This window comes from Bombina bombina, chromosome 10, assembly GCF_027579735.1.
Source record: "Bombina bombina isolate aBomBom1 chromosome 10, aBomBom1.pri, whole genome shotgun sequence".
NCBI classification, from domain to species: domain Eukaryota; kingdom Metazoa; phylum Chordata; class Amphibia; order Anura; family Bombinatoridae; genus Bombina; species Bombina bombina.
In genome coordinates, this window is record NC_069508.1 from 184,903,696 (window position 1) to 184,931,078 (window position 27,383).

The window sequence follows — 27,383 nt, forward strand, 5'->3', positions numbered from 1 at the left end:
CATACATATATATACACATACATACACATATATACACATACATACATATATACACATACATACACATATATACACATACATACACATATATACACATACATACATATATACACATACATACACATATATACACATACATACATATATACACATACATACATACATATATACACATACATACACATATATACACATACATACATATATACACATACATACACATATATACCAATACACATACATACACATATATACACATACATACATTCATACACACATATACACATACACATACATACATACACACACATATACACATACATACATACACACACATATACACATACACATATATACACATACATACATATATACACATACATACATTCATACACATATATACACATATATATATATATACACACACACATACATACACACTTATACACATACACATACATACACATGCAAACATACATACACATTCAAACATATACCGTTGCAAATTGGCCTGTTTGCTGCTTAGCAGTGGATAGCTATGACTTACATGCTCATTGAAATGTGAACACACAATTACAGAACAATAACAAAATACAAGTAAGATTAAAACACTTCTAAGCAAGGTTAACGATTTGACTGCATTTACTCTGAAACTGGCTTTTCTGAATGTTTTGTGATTTAACGAATACCGATTTTGAACATAAATGAGAATGTTTTTTGAACTATTGTAAATATGTTGCTTTAGTGAATACCGATACAGCACATTTGATATAGATCTATGACTGAATAAGTATATGAGAAGCTTGTGTTGCAAGTTTTGTATTTCTGCTCGTACTGTTGAATAATTTTATGTCTGATTTATATTGTAAATAAGTGTGATATTACCTGCAGACATACCATACAAACTATAGACTATAGAAACTTCTGCTGATGTTGATGATGAATTATAATAAGTTGAATGGTATCTATACACGGTATATATTTGCATTGAGCACATTTATGTTCTGGAAATTCACTGTTAATTGTAATTTTATGTTTGTTTAGATTTGTAACCAGGTAACTGTGGAGTTGCCGTGGCAACACAATTTTGGCACAATTTTTTGAACTGATTGATGGGTGGGGCTTAGCATATTTAAAGGGACAGTAAACCTAAAAAATAATGTTATATAATTCTGCACATAGTGCAGAATTATATAACATTATTTTAGTGCTATAGTTATAAAAGCCTTTTTTCCCTTTTAATATTTTAAAAATATGGCGCTTTTACAGACCCGCTCTCTGCTGAGCGGGTCTGTTTTTTTTACTCAGCGCATCGGGCCAGCTGTATAGTCACAGCCCGGCCCGACCGCGCCATAAGACTAAGTGCAGAGACTAAGACTAAGTCTGACAGCAGGAGCGAGCTTCACTTAATGTTATGGTGCGGTCGGGCCGGGCTGTGACTATACAGCTGGCCCGATGCGCTGAGTAAAAAAAAACAGACCCGCTCAGCAGAGAGCGGGTCTGTAAAAGCGCCATATATTTAAAATATTAAAAGGGTAAAAAGGCTTTTATAACTATAGCACTAAAATAATGTTATATAAATTATATAACATTATTTTTAGGTTTACTGACACTTTAAGTTACACTGTTACCATTTGCACATTGTCTGGTCTGAGGAAGTGGTCTGTGAACCCCAAAACGTTACCACTTTATAAATAAGAACTGTTTTATCTAAATCCAGTGAGTGCAGTCACTGCTTGACATTTAATATATATATATAGAGAGAGAGATAGATAGATAGATAGATAGATAGATAGATAGATAGATAGATAGATAGATAGATAGATAGATAGATGAACAAGAGGACATGCAAAGGGATCAAATAGTGCTGGTTATACAGTGTGTAATATTATGAGTACAACAACAATTTATACATTTTAAAATTGGATCTCAAACAAGTAAATGAAAATACTTTCCCCAAACACTTGTGAAGGGGTATACAAAAATATATCAACATGCAAACATGAGGTACATATATAAGTATGTTCAAAATAGAATAAACACCCCACTGGTAGAAATGGGTATAGCAGAAATACAAACTTACAAGAACAAACCTCATTCATATGAGGTAAGTAATCCGCACAGCATATATATATATATATATATATATATATATACATACAAACATATACACACATACAGACACATATATACTCATACAAAGATATATACACATGCAAACATATACACATGCATACACACATATAAACATATACATACATATATACATACATATACACATACAAATACATACATATATACATAAATACACATACACACATACATACACATACATAATACATAAATACACATACATACACACACACATATACATACATGATACATACATAAACACACACACAATACATAAATACACATACATTCATAATACATAAATACACATACACACACATAATACATAAATACATAAATAATACATAAATACACATACATAATACATAAATACACATACATACATGCACACACACACATAATACATGCATAAATCATAAATATACATAAACATACATATGCATACATACATAATACATACATACTGTACATAAATTATAAATACACATACATACATAATACATAAATACACACACATTCACAAACACACACACATACATAATACATACATACACATATATACATAATACATAAATACACATGCATACATAATACATAAATATACATACAGTACATAATGTATAAATATATACATACATACACATGCATACACAATACATAAATACACATGCATACATAATACATAAATACACATACATACACAATACACACACACATGCATAATACATAAATACACATACATACATAATACATAAATACACAGATACATAATACATAAATACACATGCATACATAATACATAAATATACATACATAATGTATAAATATACATAATACATACATAAACACACACAATACATAAATACACATACATAATACATAAATACACATACACACATAATACATAAATACACATACATACATAATACATAAATACACATACATACATACACAAACACATAATACTTGCATACATAAATCATAAATACACATAAACATACACACACACACACACACACATACATACATACATACATACATAATACATACATAAAAAATTATAAATACACATACATACATAATACATAAATACACACACATTCACAAACACACACACATACATAATACATACATACATAATACATAAATACACATGCATACATAATACATAAATATACACATACATACACACACACACACAATACATAAGTACACATGCATACATAATACATAAATATACATACATAATGTATAAATGTATACATACATACACATGCATACACAATACATAAATACACATACATACATAATACATAAATGCACATACATACACAATACACACACACATACATAATACATAAATACACATACATACATAATACATAAATGCACATACATATACAATACACACACACACATACATAATACATAAATGCACATACATACATAATACATAAATATACACACACACACACACACACACATACATAATACATTAATACACATACATACATAATACATAAATACACACACATACATAATACATAAATACACACACATACATAATACATTAATACACACACATACATAATACATAAATACACATACATACATAATACATAAATACACACACATACATAATACATTAATACACACACATACATAATACATAAATACACATACATACATAATACATTAATACACACACATACATAATACATTAATACACACACATACATAATACATAAATACATATACATACATAATACATAAATACACATACATACATAAATAATACATAAATACACACACATACATAATACATTAATACACACACATACATAATACATAAATACACACACATACATAATACATAAATACACATACATACATAATACATAAATACACACACATACATAATACATTAATACACACACATACATAATACATAAATACACACACATACATAATACATAAATACACATACATACATAGATAATACATAAATACACACACATACATAATACATTAATACACACACATACATAATACATTAATACACACACATACATAATACATAAATACACATACATACATAATACATTAATACACACACATACATAATACATTAATACACACACATACATAATACATAAAAACACATACATACATAATACATTAATACACACACATACATAATACATTAATACACACACATACATAATACAGAAATACACATACATACATAATACATAAATACACACACATACATAATACAGAAATACACATACATACATAATACATAAATACACATACATACATACATAATACATAAATACACATACATACATACATAATACATAAATACACACACATACATAATACATAAATACACAGGCATACGTAACTAGAAACCACATGGCCCAGGGGCAAGAATCTAAGAAGGGCCCCCCCCCCACCACCACCCCTCCCCCTCCAAAAAAAAGGTGAATTTAATACATATTTTTTATTTTTTTTACATTGTGCTGGTTCCACAAACATACACAAACACACATACATGCATAAATACACACACAGTCACATACATACACACACACACACCATACATACACACACACATAAACACCAATGGGTATAACAGAAACACTAACCCCTGTAGTCATGTCACATTCACAGGATATCGGTGCAGGCAGTGGTAGGTTAACGTTTTTTATTAAAAAAAAAATTTGATATGAACTTTCACTTCAGTCTGACTTATGCACACTACTTTCCTTACAGGATCCCTTCTTCTGTCGACTCCTATCATTCCATACCAGAAAATTCAGAAGGGTTACTGGTACGGACCACGGACATACTGCATAGAGCAGTTCCCTTCGGATGCCCTGAAGAAGGCTTGTATTCTGTACCAGTTTCTGGCTGTATACTTATTGCCACTGCTGACCATATGCCTGTGTTATTCATTGATGCTTAAACGGGTGGGAAAGTCTGTAGTGGAACCAACGGACAACAATTATCAGGTACAGATGTTTTATAATATTTTTTTGAGTAAACTAGAGCTATACTAACTACAGCACCAAATAATGTTCACTTTTGAGACCAATACAGGATAAATCATCATCTCACCTATACCACATATTGGGTCCTTCATTAACTTTATGAGTATATATTATTGTGTACTGATTTGGTATGTGCTAGAGGCAGCTATAAGAGGAAAACACTGATCTGTATGTGTTACTACTGACAGCTAAAGACAAACACTGATTTGTATGTGTTACTGACAACTAGAGACAAACACTAATCTGTATGTGTTACTACTGACAGCTAGAGAGAAACACTGATCTGTATGTTACTACTGACAGCTAGAGAAAAGCACTGATCTGTATGTTACTACTGACAACTAGAAGGAAACACTGATCTGTATGTTACTACTGACAACGAGAGGGAAACACTGATCTGTATGTTACTACTGACAACTAGAGGGAAACACTGATCTGTATGTTACTACTGACAACGAGAGGGAAACACTGATCTGTATGTTACTACTGACAGCTAGAGAGAAGCACTGATCTGTATGTTACTACTGACAGCTAGAGGGAAACACTGATCTGTATGTGTTACTACTGACAGCTAGAGGGAAACACTGATCTGTATGTTACTACTGACAGCTAGAGGGAAATACTAATCTGTATGTTATTACTGACAGCTAGAGGTAAACACTGATCTGTATGTTACTACTGACAACTAGAGGGAAACACTGATCTGTATGTTACTACTGACAGCTAGAGGGAAACACTAATCTGTATGTTATTACTGACAGCTAGAGGTAAACACTGATCTGTATGTTACTACTGACAGCTAGAGGGAAACACTGATCTGTATGTTACTACTGACAGCTAGAGGGAAATACTAATCTGTATGTTATTACTGACAGCTAGAGGTAAACACTGATCTGTATGTTACTACTGACAGCTAGAGGTAAACACTGATCTGTATGTTACTACTGACAGCTAGAGGGAAACACTGATATGTATGTTACTACTGACAGCTAGACGCAAAAGGGGGTAGTTATCAAGCCGTCAACCTCAAATATGCTGGAATTCCGCAGCGTATTTGTGGCGAGGCTGATTCACCTTAGTTATCAAAGGCTAGAGACCGGCAAAAGTAGAATTTTGTGACGTAAGCTTCTAGTGCGGCACAATCTGACTACTTTTGGTAGTTATCAAAAAACTAGCAGGTACGTCTGTCACTTATCCGGCCCAGCGTACCTGGTTTTCAATCCGCCGCCCTGGAGGTGGCGGATCCCATAGGAATCAATGGGAGTCTGACCATAGCGAAAGTACAAGTTCGCTGCTGCCAGACATCCCATTGATTCCTATGGGAGCTGTCTACACCTAACACCCTAACATGTACCCCGAGTCTAAACACCCCTAAGCTGTCCCCCCCTACACCGCCGCAACTAAATAAAGTTATTACCCCTAAACCGCCGCTCCCGGAGCCCACCGCAAGCTACTCTATACATATTAACCCCTAAACTGCCGCTCCCTGACCCCGTTGCAACTATAATAAATGTATTAACCCCTAAACCGCCGCTCCCGGACACCGCCGCAACCTACATTATACCTAGTAACCCCTATCATGCCCCCCCCTATACCGCCGCCCTCTATAATAAAGTTATTAACTCCTATCCTGCTGATCCCGCACCTCGCCGCAACTAAATAAATAGTTTAACCCCTAAACCACCGCTCCCGGACCCTGCCGCAACCTATATTAAATTTATTAACCCCTAATCTGCACCCCCTACACCGTCGCCACCTATAATACATTTATTAACCCCTATCCTGCCCCCCACTACACCGCCGCCACTGTAATAAATTTATTAACCCCTAAACCTAAGTCTAACACTAACCCTAACACCCCCTAACTTAAATATTAATTAAATAAATCTAAATAATATTTCTATTATTAACTAAATGAATCCTATTTAAAACTAAATACTTACCTTTAAAATAAACCCTAATATGGCTACAATATAAATAATAATTATATTGTAGCTATCTTAGGATTTATTTTTATTTTATAGGTAACTTTCAATTTATTTTAACTAGGTACAATAGCTATTAAATAGTTATTAACTATTTAATAGCTACCTAGCTAAAATAAAGAGAAATTTACCTGTAAAATAAAAACTAACCTAAGTTACAATTACACCTAACACTACACTATACTTAAATAAATGATTCCTATTTAAAACTAAATACTTACCTGTAAAATAAACCCTAAGGCCTAGATTTGGAGTTTGGCGGTAGCCGTGAAAACCAGCGTTAGAGGCTCCTAACGCTGGTTTTAGGCTACCGCCGGTATTTGGAGTCACTCAAAAAAGGGTCTAACGCTCACTTTTCAGCCGCGACTTTTCCATACCGCAGATCCCCTTACGTCAATTGCGTATCCTATCTTTTCAATGGGATCTTTCTAACTCCGGTATTTAGAGTCGTGTCTGAAGTGAGCGTTAGAAATCTAACGACAAAACTCCAGCCGCAGAAAAAAGTCAGTAGTTAAGAGCTTTCTGGGCTAACGCCGGTTCATAAAGCTCTTAACTACTGTACTCTAAAGTACACTAACACCCATAAACTACCTATGTACCCCTAAACCGAGGTCCCCCCACATCGCCGCCACTCAAATAATTTTTTTTAACCCCTAATCTGCCGACCGCCACCTACGTTATACTTATGTACCCCTAATCTGCTGCCCCTAACACCGCCGACCCCTGTATTATATTTATTAACGCCTAACCTGCCCCCCACAATGTCGCCGCCAGCTACCTACACCTATTAACCCCTAATCTGCCGACCGCAAAGCGCCGCCACCTACATTATAGCTATGTACCCCTAATCTGCTGCCCCTAACACCACCGACCCCTATATTATATTTATTAACCCCTAATCTGCCGCCCTCAACGTCGCCTCCACCTGCCTACACTTATTAACCCCTAATCTGCCGAACGGACCGCACCGCTATTATAATAAAGTTATTAACCCCTAATCCGCCTCACTAACCCTATAATAAATAGTATTAACCCCTAATCTGCCCTCCCTAACATCGCCGACACCTAACTTCAAACATTAACCCCTAATCTGCCGACCGGAGCTCACCGCTATTCTAATAAATGTATTAACCCCTAAAGCTAAGTCTAACCCTAACACTAACACCCCCCTAAGTTAAATATAATTTAAATCTAACGAAATTAATTAACTCTTATTAAATAAATTATTCCTATTTAAAGCTAAATACTTACCTGTAAAATAAATCCTAATATAGCTACAATATAAATTATAATTATATTATAGCTATTTTAGGATTTATATTTATTTTACAGGTAACTTTGTATTTATTTTAACCAGGTACAATAGCTATTAAATAGTTAAGAACTATTTAATAGCTACCTAGTTAAAATAATTACAAAATTACCTGTAAAATAAATCCTAACCTAAGTTACAATTAAACCTAACACTACACTATCAATAAATTAATTAAATAAATTACCTACAATTACCTACAATTAAACCTAACCCTACACTATCAATAAATTAATTAAATACAATACCTACAAATAACTACAATGAAATAAACTAACTAAAGTACAAAAAATAAAAAAGAACTAAGTTACAAAAAATAAAAAAATATTTACAAACATAAGAAAAATATTACAACAATTTTAAACTAATTACACCTACTCTAAGCCCCCTAATAAAATAACAAAGCCCCCCAAAATAAAAAAATGCCCTACCCTATTCTAAATTACTAAGTTCAAAGCTCTTTTACCTTACCAGCCCTGAACAGGGCCCTTTGCGGGGCATGCCCCAAGAAGTTCAGCTCTTTTGCCTGTAAAACAAAACATACAATACCCCCCCCCCAACAGTACAACCCACCACCCACATACCCCTAATCTAACCCAAACCCCCCTTAAATAAACCTAACACTAAGCCCCTGAAGATCTCCCTACCTTGAGTCGTCTTCACCCAGCCGAGCCAAATTCTTCATCCAAGCGGAGCAAGAAGAGGTCCTCCATCCGGTAGAAGTCTTCATCCAAGCGGGGCAGAAGAGGTCTTCCATCCGATTGAAGTCTTCATCCAAGAGGCATCTTCTATCGGCATCCATCCGGAGCGGAGCTGCAGCATCCTGAAGAATGACGGTTCCTTTAAATGACGTCATCCAAGATGGCGTCCCTCGAATTCCGATTGGCTGATAGGATTCTATCAGCCAATCGGAATTAAGGTAGGAATATTCTGATTGGATGATGATCAGCCAATCAGAATCAAGTTCAATCCGATTGGCTGATCCAATCAGCCAATCAGATTGAGCTCGCATTCTATTGGCTGATCGGAACAGCCAATAGAATGCGAGCTCAATCTAATTGGCTGATTGGATCAGCCAATCGGATTGAACTTGATTCTGATTGGCTGATTCCATCAGCCAATCAGAATATTCCTACCTTAATTCCGATTGGCTGATAGAATCCTATCAGCCAATCGGAATTCGAGGGACGCCATCTTGGATGACGTCATTTAAAGGAACCGTCATTCGTCGTTCAGTCGTCGGCCAGGATGGATGTTCCGCGTCGGAGGTCTTCAGGATGCTGCCGCTCCGCTCCGGATGGATGCCGATAGAAGATGCCTCTTGGATGAAGACTTCAATCGGATGGAAGACCTCTTCGGCCCCGCTTGGATGAAGACTTCTACCGGATGGAGGACCTCTTCTTGCTCCGATTGGATGAAGAATTTGGCTCGGCTGGGTGAAGACGACTCATGGTAGGGAGATCTTCAGGGGCTTAGTGTTAGGTTTATTTAAGGGGGGTTTGGGTTAGATTAGGGGTATGTATGTGGCTGGTGGGTTGTAATGTTGGGGGGGGTATTGTATGTTTTTTTTTACAGGCAAAAGAGCTGAACTTCTTGGGGCATGCCCCGCAAAGGGCCCTGTTCAGGGCTGGTAAGGTAAAAGAGCTTTGAACTTTAGTAATTTAGAATAGGGTAGGGCATTTTTTTATTTTGGGGGGCTTTGTTATTTTATTAGGGGGCTTAGAGTAGGTGTAATTAGTTTAAAATTGTTGTAATATATTTCTAATGTTTGTAAATATTTTATTATTTTTTGTAACTTAGTTCTTTTTTATTTTTTGTACTTTAGTTAGTTTATTTCATTGTATTTATTTGTAGGAATTGTATTTAATTTATTTATTGATAGTGTAGTGTTAGGTTTAATTGTAGATAATTATAGGTATTTTATTTAATTTATTTATTGATAGTGTAGTGTTAGGTTTAATTGTAACTTAGGTTAGGATTTATTTTAAAGGTAAATTTGTAATTATTTTAACTATTTTAGCTATTAAATAGTTCTTAACTATTTAATAGCTATTGTACCTGGTTAAAATAAATACAAAGTTACCTGTAAAATAAATATTAATCCTAAAATAGCTATAATATAATTATAATTTATATTGTAGCTATATTAGGATTTATTTTACAGGTAAGTATTTAGCTTTACATAGGAATAATTTATTTAAGAAGAGTTAATTAATTTCGTTAGATTAAAATTATATTTAATTTAGGGGGGTGTTAGTGTTAGGGTTAGACTTAGCTTTAGGGGTTAATACATTTATTAGAATAGCGGTGAGCTCCAGTCGGCAGATTAGGGGTTAATAATTGAAGTTAGGTGTCGGCGATGTTAGGGAGGGCAGATTAGGGGTTAATACTATTTATTATAGGGTTAGTGAGGCGGATTAGGGGTTAATAACTTTATTATAATAGCGGTGCGGTCCGCTCGGCAGATTAGGGGTTAATAAGTGTAGGCAGGTGGAGGCGACGTTGTGGGGGGCACATTAGGGGTTAATAAATATAATATAGGGGTCGGCGGTGTTAGGGGCAGCAGATTAGGGGTACATAGGGATAATGTAAGTAGCGGCGGTTTACGGAGCGGCAGATTAGGGGTTAAAAATAATATACAGGGGTCAGCGATAGCGGGGGCGTCAGAATAGGGGTTAATAAGTGTAAGGTTAGGGGTGTTTAGACTCGGGGTACATGTTAGAGTGTTAGGTGCAGACGTAGGAAGTGTTTCCCCATAGCAAACAATGGGGCTGCGTTAGGAGCTGAACGCAGCTTTTTTGCAGGTGTTAGTTTTTTTTTCAGCTCAAACAGCCCCATTGTTTCCTATGGGGGAATCGTGCACAAGCACGTTTTTGAGGCTGGCCGCGTCCGTAAGCAACTCTGGTATCGAGTGTTGAAGCTGCGTTAAATATGCTCTACGCTCCTTTTTTGGAGCCTAACGCAGCCATTCTGTGGACTCTCAATACCAGAGTTATTTTAAAGGTGCGGCCAGAAAAAAGCCAGCGTTAGATACGCGGGTCGTTACCGACAAAACTCTAAATCTAGCCGTAAGATAGCTACAATGTAATTAATAATTACATTGTAGCTATTTTAGGATTTATTTTTATTTTACAGGTAACTTTGTATTTATTTTAGCTAGTTAGAATAGCTATTATACAATTAAACCTAACACTACACTATCATTAAATAAATTAAATACAAATAACTACAATTAAATACAATTACATAAACTAACTAAAGTACAAAAAATAAAAAAAGCTAAGTTACAAAAAATAAAAAAATAGGGTACAAACATTTAAAAAATATTACAACAATTTTAAGCTAATTACACCTAATCTAAGCCCCCTAATAAAATAACAAAGCCCCCCAAAATAAAAAAATTCCCTACCCTATTCTACATTAAAAAAGTTCAAAGCTCTTTTACCTTACCAGCCCTTAAAAGGGCCTTTTGTGGGGCATGCCCCAAAGAATACTGCTCTTTTGCCTGTAAAAGAAAAATACAACCCCCCCAACATTAAAACCCACCACCCACATACCCCTAATCTAACCCAAACCCCCCTTAAAATAACCTAACACTAATCCCCTGAAGATCATCCTACCTTGAGTCGTCTTCACTCAGCCGAGCCACCAATGGAACTGAAGAGGAGATCCGGAGCGGCAGAAGTGATCCTCCAAGGGGCACTGAAGAAATCTTCCATCCGATGAAGTGATCCTCCAGTCGGCGCTGAAGAAGTCTTCCATCCGGGCGATGTCATCTTCCAAGCGGCGCTGAAGAAGTCTTCTATCCGGGCAATGTCATCTTCCAAGCGGGGTCTTCAATCTTCATCCCGCCGACGCGGAACATCCTTCTTTCCCGACGGACTACCGACGAATGAAGGCTCCTTTAAGGGACGTCATCCAAGATGGCGTCCCTTCAATTCCGATTGGCTGATAGGATTCTATCAGCCAATCGGAATTAAGGTAGGAAAAATCTGATTGGCTGATTGAATCAGCCAATCAGATTGAAGTTCAATCCGATTGGCTGATCCAATCAGCCAATCAGATTGAGCTCGCATTCTATTGGCTGATCCGATCAGCCAATAGATTACGAGCTCAATCTGATTGGCTGATTCAATCAGCCAATCAGATTTTTCCTACCTTAATTCCGATTGGCTGAATCCTATCAGCCAATCGGAATTGAAGGGACGCCATCTTGGATGACATCCCTTAAAGGAGCCTTCATTCGTCAGTAGTCCATCGGGAAAGAAGGATGTTCCGCGTCGGCGGGATGAAGATTGAAGATTGAAGACCCCGCTTGGAAGATGACATCGCCCGGATAGAAGACTTCTTCAGCACGGCTAGGAAGATGACATCACCCGGATGGAAGACTTCTTCAGCGCTGACTGGAGGATCACTTCATCGGATGGAAGATTTCTTCAGCGCCCCTTGGAGGATCACTTCTGCCGCTCCGGATCTCCTCTTCGGTTCCATCGCTGCTCGGCTGAGTGAAGACGACTCAAGGTAGGATGATCTTCAGGGGATTAGTGTTAGGTTATTTTAAGGGGGGTTTGGGTTAGATTAGGGGTATGTGGGTGGTGGGTTTTAATGTTGGGGGGGTTGTATTTTTCTTTTACAGGCAAAAGAGCAGTTTTCTTTGGGGCATGCCCCACAAAAGGCCCTTTTAAGGGCTGGTAAGGTAAAAGAGCTTTGAACTTTTTTAATGTAGAATAGGGTAGGGAATTTTTTTATTTTGGGGGGCTTTGTTATTTTATTAGGGGGCTTAGTATCGGTGTAATTAGCTTAAAATTGTTGTAATATTTTTTAAATGTTTGTAACCTATTTTTTTATTTTTTGTAACTTAGCTTTTTTTATTTTTTGTACTTTAGTTAGTTTATGTAATTGTATTTAATTGTAGTTATTTGTATTTAATTTATTTAATTAATTTAATGATAGTGTAGTGTTAGGTTTAATTGTAATTTAGGATAGGATTTATTTTACAGGTAATTTTGTATTTCTTTTAGCTAGGTAGTTATTAAATAGTTAATAACTATTTAATAACTATTCTACCTAGCTAAAATAAATACAAAGTTACCTGTAAAATAAAAATAAATAATAAAATAATAATAATTACATTGTAGCTATCTTAGGGTTTATTTTACAGGTAAGTATTTAGTTTTAAATAGGAATAATTTATTTAAGTATAGTGTAGTGTTAGGTGTAATTGTAACTTAGGTTAGTTTTTATTTTACAGGTAAATTTCTCTTTATTTTAGCTAGGTAGCTATTAAATAGTTAATAACTATGTAATAGCTATTGTACCTAGTTAAAATAAATTGAAAGTTACCTATAAAATAAAAATAAATCCTAAGATAGCTACAATATAATTATTATTTATATTGTAGCTATATTAGGGTTTATTTTAAAGGTAAGTATTTCGTTTTAAATATGATTAATTTAGTTAATAATAGAAATATTATTTAGATTTATTTAATTAATATTTAAGTTAGGGGGTGTTAGGGTTAGTGTTAGACTTAGGTTTAGGGGTTAATAAGTTTATTACAGTGGCGGCGGTGTAGTGGGGGGCAGGATAGGGGTTAATAAATGTATTATAGGTGGCGACGGTGTAGGGGGGGCAGATTAGGGGTTAATAAATTTAATATAAGTTGCGGCAGGGTCTGGGAGCGGCAGTTTAGGGGTTAAACTATTTATTTAGTTGCGGCGAGGTGCGGGATCAGCAGGATAGGGGTTAATAACTTTATTATAGAGGGCGGCGGTATGGGGGGGCAGGATAGGGGTTACTAGGTATAATGTAGGTTGCGGCGGTTTCCGGGAGCGGCGGTTTAGGGGTTAATACATTTATAAGAGTTGCGGCGGGGTCTAGGAGCGGCAGTTTAGGGGTTAATACATTTATAAGAGTTGCAGCGGGGTCTAGGAGCGGCGGTTTAGGGGTTAGTAACTTTATTGAGTTGCGGGGGGCTCCGGGGGTGCCAGTATAGGGGGTAGAACAGTGTAGTTAGTGTGGGTGCTTAGTGACAGGCTAGCAATAAAGCTGTAAAAAAGCCGAAGAGCAGCGAGATCGGCTGAGTGATAACTCTCACAGTCCGCTGCTCATCGCCCCGTACTTGGTGCGCGGCTTTTTGACAGATTTATTGATAACTTAGGCGAATTTTTTCAGGTCCACGGCGGCGATGGTAGGCGAGCTTAGGCGGGCGTATTGGGCCAGCGAAGGCAGGAAAGTTGACACGTTGATAACTATCCCCCAAACACTGATCTGTATGTTAATACTGACAGCTAGAGGTAAACACTGATCTGTATGTTACTACTGACAGCTAAACGCAAACACTGATCTGTATGTTAATACTGACAGCTAGAGGGAAACACTGATCTGTATGTTACTACTGACAGCTAGAGGGAAACACTGATCTGTATGTTACTACTGACAGCTAGAGGGAAACACTGATCTGTATGTTACTACTGACAGCTAAACGCAAACACTGATCTGTATGTTAATACTGACAGCTAGAGACAAACACTGATCTGTATGTTACTACTGACAGCTAGAGGGAAACACTGATCTGTATGTTACTACTGACAGCTAGAGGTAAACACTGATCTGTATGTGTCACTACTGACAGCTAGAGACAAACACTGATCTGTATGTTACTACTGACAGCTAGAGGGAAACACTGATCTGTATGTTACTACTGACAGCTAGAGGTAAACACTGATCTGTATGTGTCACTACTGACAGCTAGAGACAAACACTGATCTGTATGTGTTACTGACAGCTAGAGAGAAACACTGATCTGTATGCGTTACTACTGACAGCTAAACGCAAACACTGATCTGTATGTTAATACTGACAGCTAGAGGGAAACACTGATCTGTATGTTACTACTGACAGCTAGAGGGAAACACTGATCTGTATGTTACTACTGACAGCTAGAGGTAAACACTGATCTGTATGTTAATACTGACAGCTAGAGGGAAACACTGATCTGTATGTTACTACTGACAGCTAGAGGGAAACACTGATCTGTATGTGTTACTACTGACAGCTAGAGAGAAACACTGATCTGTAAGTGTTACTACTGACAACTAGAGAGAAACACTGATCTTTATGTGTTACTACTGACAACTAGAGAGAAACACTGATCTGTATGCGTTACTACTGACAGCTAGACACAAACACTGATCTGTATGTGTTACTACTGACAGCTAGACACAAACACTGATCTGTATGTGTTACTAATGACAACTAGACACAAACACTGATCTGAATGTGTTACTACTGACAGCTAGAGACAAACACTGATCTGTATGTGTTACTACTGACAGTTAGAGACAAACACTGATCTGTATGTGTTACTACTGACAGCTAGAGACAAACACTGATCTGTATGTGTTACTACTGACAGCTAGACACAAACACTGATCTGTATGTGTTACTAATGACAACTAGACACAAACACTGATCTGTATGTGTTACTAATGACAACTAGACACAAACACTGATCTGAATGTGTTACTACTGACAGCTAGAGACAAACACTGATCTGTATGTGTTACTACTGACAGCTAGAGACAAACACTGATCTGTATGTGTTACTACTGACAGCTAGAGACAAATACTGATCTGTATGTGTTACTACTGACAGCTAGAGACAAACACTGATCTGTATGTGTTACTACTGACAGCTAGAGACAAACACTGATCTGTATGTGTTACTACTGACACTCTGACAGCTAGAGACAAACACTGATCTGTATGTGTCACTACTGACAACTAGAGAGATACACTGATATCTGTATGTGTTACTACTGACAGCTAGACAGAAACACTGATCTGTATGTGTTACTATTGACAGCTAGAGAGAAACACTGATCTGTATGTGCTACTAATGACAGATAGAGACAAACACTGATCTGTATGTGTTACTACTGACAGCTAGAGACAAACACTGATCTGTATGTGTTACTACTGACAGCTAGAGAGAAACACTAATCTGTATGTGTTACTACTGACAGCTAGAGACAAACACTGATCTGTATGTGTTACTACTGACACTCTGACAGCTAGAGACAAACACTGATCTGTATGTGTCACTACTGACAACTAGAGAGATACACTGATCTGTATGTGTTACTACTGACAGCTAGACAGAAACACTGATCTGTATGTGTTACTACTGACAGCTAGAGAGAAACACTGATCTGTATGTGTTACTACTGACAGATAGAGACAAACACTGATCTGTATGTGTTACTACTGACAGCTAGAGACAAACACTGATCTGTATGTGTTACTACTGACAATTAGAGAGAGACACTGATATCTGTATGTGTTACTGCTGACAGCTAGAGACAAACTCTGATCTGTATGTGTTACTACTGACAACTAGAGAGAGACACTGATATCTGTATGTTACTACTGACAGCTAGAGAGAAACACTGATCTGTATGTGTTACTACTGACAGCTAGAGAGAAACACTGATCTGTATGTGTTACTACTGACAGCTAGAGACAAACACTGATATCTGTATGTGTTACTACTGACAGCTAGACAGAAACACTGATCTGTATGTGTTACTACTGACAGCTAGAGAGAAACACTGATCTGTATGTGTTACTACTGACAGCTAGACACAAACACTGATCTGTATGTGTTACTACTGATAGCTAGAGACAAACACTGATCTGTATGTGTTACGACTGACAGCTAGAGACAAACACTGATCTGTATGTGTTACTACTGACAGCTAGAGAGAAACACTGATCTGTATGTGTTACTACTGACAGCTAGAGACAAACACTGATCTGTATGTGTTACTACTGACACTCTGACAGCTAGAGACAAACACTGATCTGTATGTGTCACTACTGACAACTAGAGAGATACACTGATATCTGTATGTGTTACTACTGACAGCTAGACAGAAACACTGATCTGTATGTGTTACTACTGACAGCTAGAGACAAACACTGATCTGTATGTGTTACTACTGACAGATAGAGACAAACACTGATCTGTATGTGTTACTACTGACAGCTAGAGACAAACACTGATCTGTATGTGTTACTACTGACAGCTAGAGAGAAACACTGATCTGTATGTGTTACTACTGACAACTAGAGAGAGACACTGATATCTGTATGTGTTACTGCTGACAGCTAGAGACAAACTCTGATCTGTATGTGTTACTACTGACAACTAGAGACAAACACTGATCTGTATGTGTTACTAGTGACAGCTAGAGACAAACACTGATCTGTGTGTGTTACTACTGACAGCTAGAGAGAAACACTGATCTGTATGTGTTACTACTGACAGCTAGAGAGAAACACTGATCTGTATGTGTTACTACTGACAGCTAGACAGAAACACTGATCTGTATGTGTTGCTACTGATAGCTAGAGACAAACACTGATCTGTATGTGTTATTACTGACACAACTAGAGAGAGACACGTGTCACTGATATCTGTATGTGTTACTACTGACAGCTAGAGACAAACACTGATCTGTATGTGTTACTACTGACAGCTAGAGAGAAACACTGATCTGTATGTGTTACTACTGACAGCTAGAGAGAAACACTGATCTGTATGTGTTACTACTGATAGCTAGAGACAAACACTGATCTGTATGTGTTATTACTGACACAACTAGAGAGAGACAAGTGTCACTGATATCTGTATGTGTTACTACTGACAGCTAGAGAGAAACACTGATCTGTATGTGTTACTGACAACTAGAGAGAAACACTGATCTGTATGTGTTACTACTGACAGCTAGAAAGAAACACTGATCTGTATGTGTTACTACTGACAGCTAGAGAGAAACACTGATCTGTATGTGTTACTACTGACAGCTAGAAAGAAACACTGATCTGTATGTGTCACTACTGACAACTAGAGACACTGATATCTGTATGTGTTACTACTGACAGCTAGAGACAAACACTGATCTGTATGTGTCACTACTGACAGCTAGAGACAAACACTGATCTGTATGTGTTACTACTGACAGCTAGAGAGAAACACTGATCTGTATGTGTTACTAATGACAACTAGACACAAACACTGATCTGTATGTGTTACTACTGACAGCTAGAGACAAACACTGATCTGTATGTGTTACTACTGACAGCTAGAGAGAAACACTGATCTGTATGTGTTACTACTGACAGCTAGAGACAAACACTGATCTGTGTGTGTCACTACTGACAACTAGAGAGAGAGACTGATATCTGTATGTGTTACTACTGACAGCTAGAGACAAACACTGATCTGTATGTGTCACTACTGACAACTAGAGAGAGACACTGATATCTGTATGTGTTACTACTGACAGCTAGAGACAAACACTGATCTGTATGTGTTACTGACAACTAGAGAGAGACACTGATATCTGTATGTTACTACTGACAGCTAGAGAGAAACACTGATCTGTATGTTACTACTGACAGCTAGAGAGAAACACTGATCTGTATGTGTTACTACTGACAGCTAGAGAGAAACACTGATCTGTATGTGTTACTACTGACAGCTAGAGACAAACACTGATCTGTATGTGTTACTACTGACAGCTAGAGACAAACACTGATCTGTATGTTACTACTGACAGCTAGAGAGAAACACTGATCTGTATGTGTTACTGACAACTAGAGACAAACACTGATCTGTATGTGTTACTACTGACAGCTAGAGAGAAACACTGATCTTTATGTGTTACTACTGACAGCTAGAGAGAAACACTGATCTGTATGTGTTACTACTGACAGCTAGAGACAAACACTGATATCTGTATGTGTTACTACTGACAGCTAGACAGAAACACTGATCTGTATGTGTTACTACTGACAGCTAGACACAAACACTGATCTGTATGTGTTACTACTGACAGCTAGACACAAACACTGATCTGTATGTGTTACTACTGATAGCTAGAGACAAACACTGATCTGTATGTGTTATTACTGACACAACTAGAGAGAGACACGTGTCACTGATATCTGTATGTGTTACTACTGACAGCTAGAGAGAAACACTGATCTGTATGTGTTACTGACAACTAGAGAGAAACACTGATCTGTATGTGTTACTACTGACAGCTAGAGACAAACACTGATCTGTATGTGTTACTACTGACAGCTAAAAAGAAACACTGATCTGTATGTGTTACTACTGACAGCTAGAGAGAAACACTGATCTGTATGTGTTACTACTGACAGCTAGAGACAAACACTGATCTGTATGTGTCACTACTGACAACTAGAGAGAGACACTGATATCTGTATGTGTTACTACTGACAGCTAGAGACAAACACTGATCTGTATGTGTTACTAATGACAACTAGACACAAACACTGATCTGTATGTGTTACTACTGACAGCTAGAGACAAACACTGATCTGTATGTGTTACTACTGACAGCTAGAGAGAAACACTGATCTGTATGTGTTACTACTGACAGCTAGAGACAAACACTGATCTGTGTGTGTCACTACTGACAACTAGAGAGAGACACTGATATCTGTATGTGTTACTACTGACAGCTAGAGACAAACACTGATCTGTATGTGTTACTACTGACAGCTAGAGACAAACACTGATCTGTATGTGTTACTACTGACAACTAGAGACAAACACTGATCTGTATGTGTTACTACTGACAGCTAGAGACAAACACTGATCTGTATGTGTTACTACTGACAACTAGAGACAAACACTGATCTGTATGTGTTACTACTGACAGCTAGAGACAAACACTGATCTGTATGTGTTACTACTGACAGCTAGACAGAAATACTGATCTGTATGTGTTACTACTGACAGCTAGACAGAAACACTGATCTGTATGTGTTACTACTGACAGCTAGAGAGAAACACTGATCTGTATGTGTTACTACTGACAGCTAGAGAGAAACACTGATCTGTATGTGTTACTACTGACAGCTAGACAGAAACACTGATCTGTATGTGTTACTACTGACAGCTAGAGAGAAACACTGATCTGTATGTGTTACTACTGACAGCTAGAGAGAAACACTGATCTGTATGTGTTACTACTGACAGCTAGAGAGAAACACTGATCTGTATGTGTTACTACTGACAGCTAGAGACAAACACTGATCTGTATGTGTTACTACTGACAGCTAGAGACAAACACTGATCTGTATGTTACTACTGACAGCTAGAGAGAAACACTGATCTGTATGTGTTACTGACAACTAGAGACAAACACTGATCTGTATGTGTTACTACTGACAGCTAGAGAGAAACACTGATCTTTATGTGTTACTACTGACAGCTAGAGAGAAACACTGATCTGTATGTGTTACTACTGACAGCTAGAGACAAACACTGATATCTGTATGTGTTACTACTGACAGCTAGACAGAAACACTGATCTGTATGTGTTACTACTGACAGCTAGACACAAACACTGATCTGTATGTGTTACTACTGACAGCTAGACACAAACACTGATCTGTATGTGTTACTACTGATAGCTAGAGACAAACACTGATCTGTATGTGTTATTACTGACACAACTAGAGAGAGACACGTGTCACTGATATCTGTATGTGTTACTACTGACAGCTAGAGAGAAACACTGATCTGTATGTGTTACTGACAACTAGAGAGAAACACTGATCTGTATGTGTTACTACTGACAGCTAGAGACAAACACTGATCTGTATGTGTTACTACTGACAGCTAAAAAGAAACACTGATCTGTATGTGTTACTACTGACAGCTAGAGAGAAACACTGATCTGTATGTGTTACTACTGACAGCTAGAGACAAACACTGATCTGTATGTGTCACTACTGACAACTAGAGAGAGACACTGATATCTGTATGTGTTACTACTGACAGCTAGAGACAAACACTGATCTGTATGTGTTACTAATGACAACTAGACACAAACACTGATCTGTATGTGTTACTACTGACAGCTAGAGACAAACACTGATCTGTATGTGTTACTACTGACAGCTAGAGAGAAACACTGATCTGTATGTGTTACTACTGACAGCTAGAGACAAACACTGATCTGTGTGTGTCACTACTGACAACTAGAGAGAGACACTGATATCTGTATGTGTTACTACTGACAGCTAGAGACAAACACTGATCTGTATGTGTTACTACTGACAGCTAGAGACAAACACTGATCTGTATGTGTTACTACTGACAACTAGAGACAAACACTGATCTGTATGTGTTACTACTGACAGCTAGAGACAAACACTGATCTGTATGTGTTACTACTGACAACTAGAGACAAACACTGATCTGTATGTGTTACTACTGACAGCTAGAGACAAACACTGATCTGTATGTGTTACTACTGACAGCTAGACAGAAATACTGATCTGTATGTGTTACTACTGACAGCTAGACAGAAACACTGATCTGTATGTGTTACTACTGACAGCTAGAGAGAAACACTGATCTGTATGTGTTACTACTGACAGCTAGAGAGAAACACTGATCTGTATGTGTTACTACTGACAGCTAGACAGAAACACTGATCTGTATGTGTTACTACTGACAGCTAGAGAGAAACACTGATCTGTATGTGTTACTACTGACAGCTAGAGAGAAACACTGATCTGTATGTGTTACTACTGACAGCTAGAGAGAAACACTGATCTGTATGTGTTACTGGCAGCTGTGGGGTTGGTGTAATGTCACTCATCTTTGCATGTGTTTGTGTGTAGTAAAACCTGTGTATGCTGTGTATGTTGCAAGCAGCCATGGTGCTAGGGTAAAATCACAGATCTGTATATGTTACTGGCAACTGGAGGGTAAAATAAAATATGCATTATGGTTCATCTTAGAAATGGCTGAAATAACTGGTGAGTGTGTGCAAATATCAGACGCAGGAGTAAAATAAATGATCTGTTAGTATTTATGGTGAAGCTAAATTCACTGCCCGGTGTGTATAGGAGCTATTGATGGCTACAAAATAACTTCTTTTTGTCAGAAATATATTGTCAGCTTTTGTTTGTCTGTACGGTGGGATTTGACCAAGCCTAGAGTGTGGTCATTTTGCAACCTATAAAAGCCCTTAACACAAGCCACAACCCTTGTAATAGGTGATTGGAAGGGAATACATTTCTTCACCCTATATAGAAGCAAATTATGGGGCAAATTAAAGAGATTAAACTAAATTGTTTCTCATAATTCCAGTATAGTGTACAATTTAAATAAATGGTAGCATTTTTTCTTGAATGCTAATAGCAATTTTAAAGATTGTGCGGACATGGCTGCCAACATCTGGTGCTCAAAAGTTTATAACATTTTTACAAGCTAAATAGTGCTCCAGACGTGCACCATACCTACCTACATTTATTCTTCAACAAAGGATACCAAGTGAATGATGTAAATTTGATACAAGTTAGCATAGGTTTTGTGAACATTTTCTTTAGCTGACGAGGGTCCCAATGATCTAGAGGACTCTGGGCTGTGAGATAAAGAATTCTCGCCAGTCCTTCTATTGCCCTGGTGGAATGATCTAAAGACACTTTTTACCCTGAAAACTGTGTGTCTCACTAAGGGGCAAGGAATAGTGAATGGGTAGCGCTAATGAAAGCTTAGAGAAAAAATGTTTAATATGGATGAGACCGTGCGATTCTAACAAAAGTATACAAGTGGCGTGTAAATAGCATAAGACAGTTTTATTGCCAGTGTTAAATGTGAGAGCGATATGTTAGTGTTAATCGTTAACTCTAAAAATACTTGGTAGGTGTCAGAGATAAGTAAATACTGGATTGGAGGAATAGGTGATGTTAGATGAAAAATGAATACATGAAGCCATTATTAGAAATAGTGTTATACACAAACGATTAGAAAAATAATTTTATAATTTTATAAATGAAACAGGTTAAAAATATACAGGGGTGCTGGCACCAGACACAATGAGTAAATTACAATAAAAATCACCAAGTTAAAAACAGGAAATAAAACATTTAGAACATATGAACTAATTCATTAAATGTTCGCAACTTGTTACTGGCAATATGAGCCGCAAAATTGAAACAGTTCTCTTCCAAATGAATATACAACGTTACCGTCACTCTTATGTTGGAGATAACCGTGCCTTGTAAAGTTAGAGTCCCGTTTAGTGGAGGTGTTTTGTGCAGAGCTCTGGATCGGAGGTATCCAATCCGGGACTTCGGAACGAAAAGAAACAATTTGTAGACTTCAGAATAGTAGAGCCGCCGGATTCGGCAGTATGGAGGTGTGGATTGCAATGCCTCAGAGGAGATTCAGGTAGGTCCTGGGACCGAGGTATTTGCTGGCAGCCGCACACTCCTTTCTAGCTGTACCTGCAGGTCCTACTACCTGTTCCGGTGTTGAAGGTCACAGACTGAATCACCGTGTGAGTCAGGTGTAATGCCAAAAACTTGATGTGGCTATATAAAGTGATAAGGTATACGTGAAAGATTGGTGTATAGATCCTGGGTGAGGAATTAAGCATATGTATTCCTCTTAGAATGTCGTAAGCGACTTGATGCACCTCACCTACTATAACATTTTTACAAGCTAAATAGTGCTCCAGACGTGCACCATACCTACCTACATTTATTCTTCAACAAAGGATACCAAGTGAATGATGTAAATTTGATACAAGTTAGCATAGGTTTTGTGAACATTTTCTTTAGCTGACGAGGGTCCCGATGATCTAGAGGACTCTGTGCTGTGAGATAAAGAATTCTCGCCAGTCCTTCTATTGCCCTGGTGGAATGATCTAAAGACACTTTTTACCCTGAAAACTGGGTGTCTCACTAAGGGGCGTATACTGCATTTTCCTATGGGAGGAGATCCATACATTACTAAAGTGCACAATAAAATTTGTATTTGAAAAATATTACAAAACAAATAATTGAACCACTCACACAAAAATACACAGGAAAAATTGTAATGTTAAGGTGCACCAAAAAATCGTAATTTATCAAAAATGTAAATTTGTATGTAAATTACTCAGGAATAAATCGTATTAAAAATGTACAGCGTAAATCATAATTTAAGTACACAGGATATGCAAGAACACTTAGACATTCATAATTTTAATAGCAACATACAATGGGTAATTGTTGTTTTTTTCATAGAAAGGGCGTTCCATGGGCACTGAACTCTCGCCACTTGCAGGGACTGCCCTTTTTATTAAGATAATTCCACCAGGGAAGCCCCTGCAAGGGTCGGTGCGAAAAACCCTGTCTGAAATTGCTAGGTTTAGATCATTGGGCCCCTGGTTAGAATAAGTCAGTAAGGTGTGTGCATGTAAGTTACAAAAAAACTGTTATAACTTTACAAGGAAGTATTTTGTAAGTAAAAGAATATAGTAACGATGCGTTTAACTTAATTTAACATGTATTGATGAGTATATAATTTTACAATCATTTAAATATTTTTTAATTCATAGAAAGAAAAATAGTGTTTTTGTTAAATTCTAATTCGCTGGAGTCCTTTTGGTCATTATGCAAAGTATGCATCTACCCATGGGTACTTTTAAAACGGATAGTTATTTTTATTTTCTCACATTTATCTTTACATTTTTACAACTGGTTTAAATACATCCTAACAGCATTTGATAATTGATTAGGTTCCATCATGGGACCATTATCAGCTGGAATTGGTGATCATTAGCAGGAAGTAGCTATTAACTAGTGATCATTAGCAGGAAGTACCTCTCAGCCAATGATCATTAAAAGGAAGTACCTATTAGGCAATGGTCATTAGCAGGAACTACAATTTGATACTTTTGTATTAGTTTTAGTTTAATTTGAAACGGCTTTTAATTCACATTTTCATAAAAAAGAATATAAATTAAACTTAATAAGATTCTGTTTTTTATTTTAAAGACAGGAATGTTTTGAGTACAGTGTCCCTTTAAGCAGCAGAAAATTCTGTGTGTTGCTTATAACAAATGGTGCCTTATTGCATACGGAGTAAAAAGTCATTGTTTTTTATAAAGGGAACAAACAACTTTATTATTACTAACTCCTTTTTAGTAACAGGATTGTGTTCTTATCTATGTTGATTTTTTATATTTACTGTCCGTACTCATGTATTTTCCTCTTTCAATCTCAGGTTCAGCTTCTGTCTGAGAGGACTATCTATATGAGAAGCAAAATATCGAAGATGGTAATTGTTATCGTTCTGCTTTTCACCATTTGCTGGGGTCCTATTCAGCTTTTCAGCCTTTTTCAAGGGTTTTACCCCAACTTTCAGGCAAACTATGCAACGTACAAGATCAAAACCTGGGCAAACTGTATGTCTTACGCCAACTCTTCTATCAATCCCATTGTATATGGATTCATGGGTGCCAGCTTCCAAAAGTCTTTCAAAAAAGCTTTCCCTTTCATGTTTCGGAGTAAGGTTAGGGATGGCAGTATAGCATCTGGGACTGTGAACAACGAGATTAAATTTGTAGCAATGGAGTCAACTAACAATGAGCTTAAGTGATTAGACAATTGTAGATTTGGATTCTGTTGTTCTACTTTATTGATAATATTTTTTTAAAAAAAATTCAGTTCAGGAAACTTAAGACTTTCTAACAGAGTTGGCATTTCAGGAGGATTGGATAAAACAAATAGCAGTATTAAAAACTGGATAATTGAAAATGTGAGTAGGTTTTAAGATTTGAAGGGGCATAAAACTCAAAATTGGATAAAAAGTTTAATTTTGTGTATTAAAAAAATACTTTGCAGTAAATTTTGGTTATTTATTTTCCCCCCTTTTCTTGTAATTTAAAATTGAAAACTGTGGGTTTTAAAGTCTCATAAGAATTGGAAGTGAATACTCCAGCCTAAGCTTGCTACATTCTAATCAGTAGAATGTGACCACGGTAGGGAAGATAAGAGGCTTTTAAAAAGATATATCCTGAGACTGCAAAAAATAAACATATTGTTTTTTAAAAAGTACTATTAATAAAAAAAGATCTTTTGGAATTTGTGCTAATTACTTTGTATATAAAAATATAATTTTTTTACATGACAAGTGCAAAATTTTGCATTTATGATGGAAAGCCCAAAATGATATATTCAGTGGCATTTTACTGAAAAAAGAGGAAAAGGTTTTAGGTATTATTATTTCAGATTATTTTAAATCTGGTAAACAGTGCAGTAGCACAGCAGGATATGCCAGTATGAAATGCATTTTATAGCTAGAGATACTAGCAGAAGAAAAAGTGAGGTTCTTATTTTTCTTATTCGACTTTATAGATCACTAGTCAGGCCTAAGTATGAATATGAAAATTATATGAAAGAAAAGTATATTAAGATATTTAATAAAGCCAAGGATGAAAGTATTTTCACAAAAAGAACAAAAGCAGAACAAAAGGTTGTGAACATAATCTGGAGGATATCAAGATGAGGAGCAATTTCTTGAATCATTTCTTTACAGAAAGGGTGGTTTGTTCATGGAAAATATTTGCAGAAGAGATAATAAATGAATGCCTTAGATATATATAAGGATAGCTTAAGTATTAATTATGCTGACACGTCCTATCTGCTGTCAAAATCTTTGTTTCTGTGTTATGTGAAACACCTGAAATAAGTTGGTTTCAGTACTAATTTTAGTACAAATTTTACAAGAAATATAACTAGTTTTAAATTCAAGACGAAATACAAAATCCTTTACACATTGTTAACAAATAAAATGTGTTCTCACTTTACTTAAAAGAAAAAAAACTTGGATTTTCATGACAACAGGACACATACAATGAAACAGCAGTGGTGGTAAAGACTGACTGTGCTAGAATTTAAGAATGCCACTTCTGGCTCAGAGTCTAAACAAAATTGCTCTGAAGAATCTCACTTTTAATAAATAAATGTGCACAGGTTTTATTGTCTAAACAAACAACCTCTGTAGAAAATGAC

General features: G+C 36.6%; 1 protein-coding gene across 1 annotated transcript in view; it reads left to right on the top strand.

Annotated features, from left to right (window-relative positions):
- Positions 1 to 26,126, top strand: part of LOC128641431 (G-protein coupled receptor 54-like) — a 74,934-nt gene extending 48,808 nt beyond the window's left edge. The window contains exons 4-5 of the mRNA XM_053694065.1: positions 4,912 to 5,150; positions 25,594 to 26,126. Of these exons, the coding sequence (XP_053550040.1) occupies positions 4,912 to 5,150; positions 25,594 to 25,968 (614 nt within the window). The 3' untranslated portion in view covers positions 25,969 to 26,126. The remainder of the gene's footprint in view (positions 1 to 4,911; positions 5,151 to 25,593) is intronic.
- Positions 26,127 to 27,383: the final 1,257 nt, after the last annotated feature.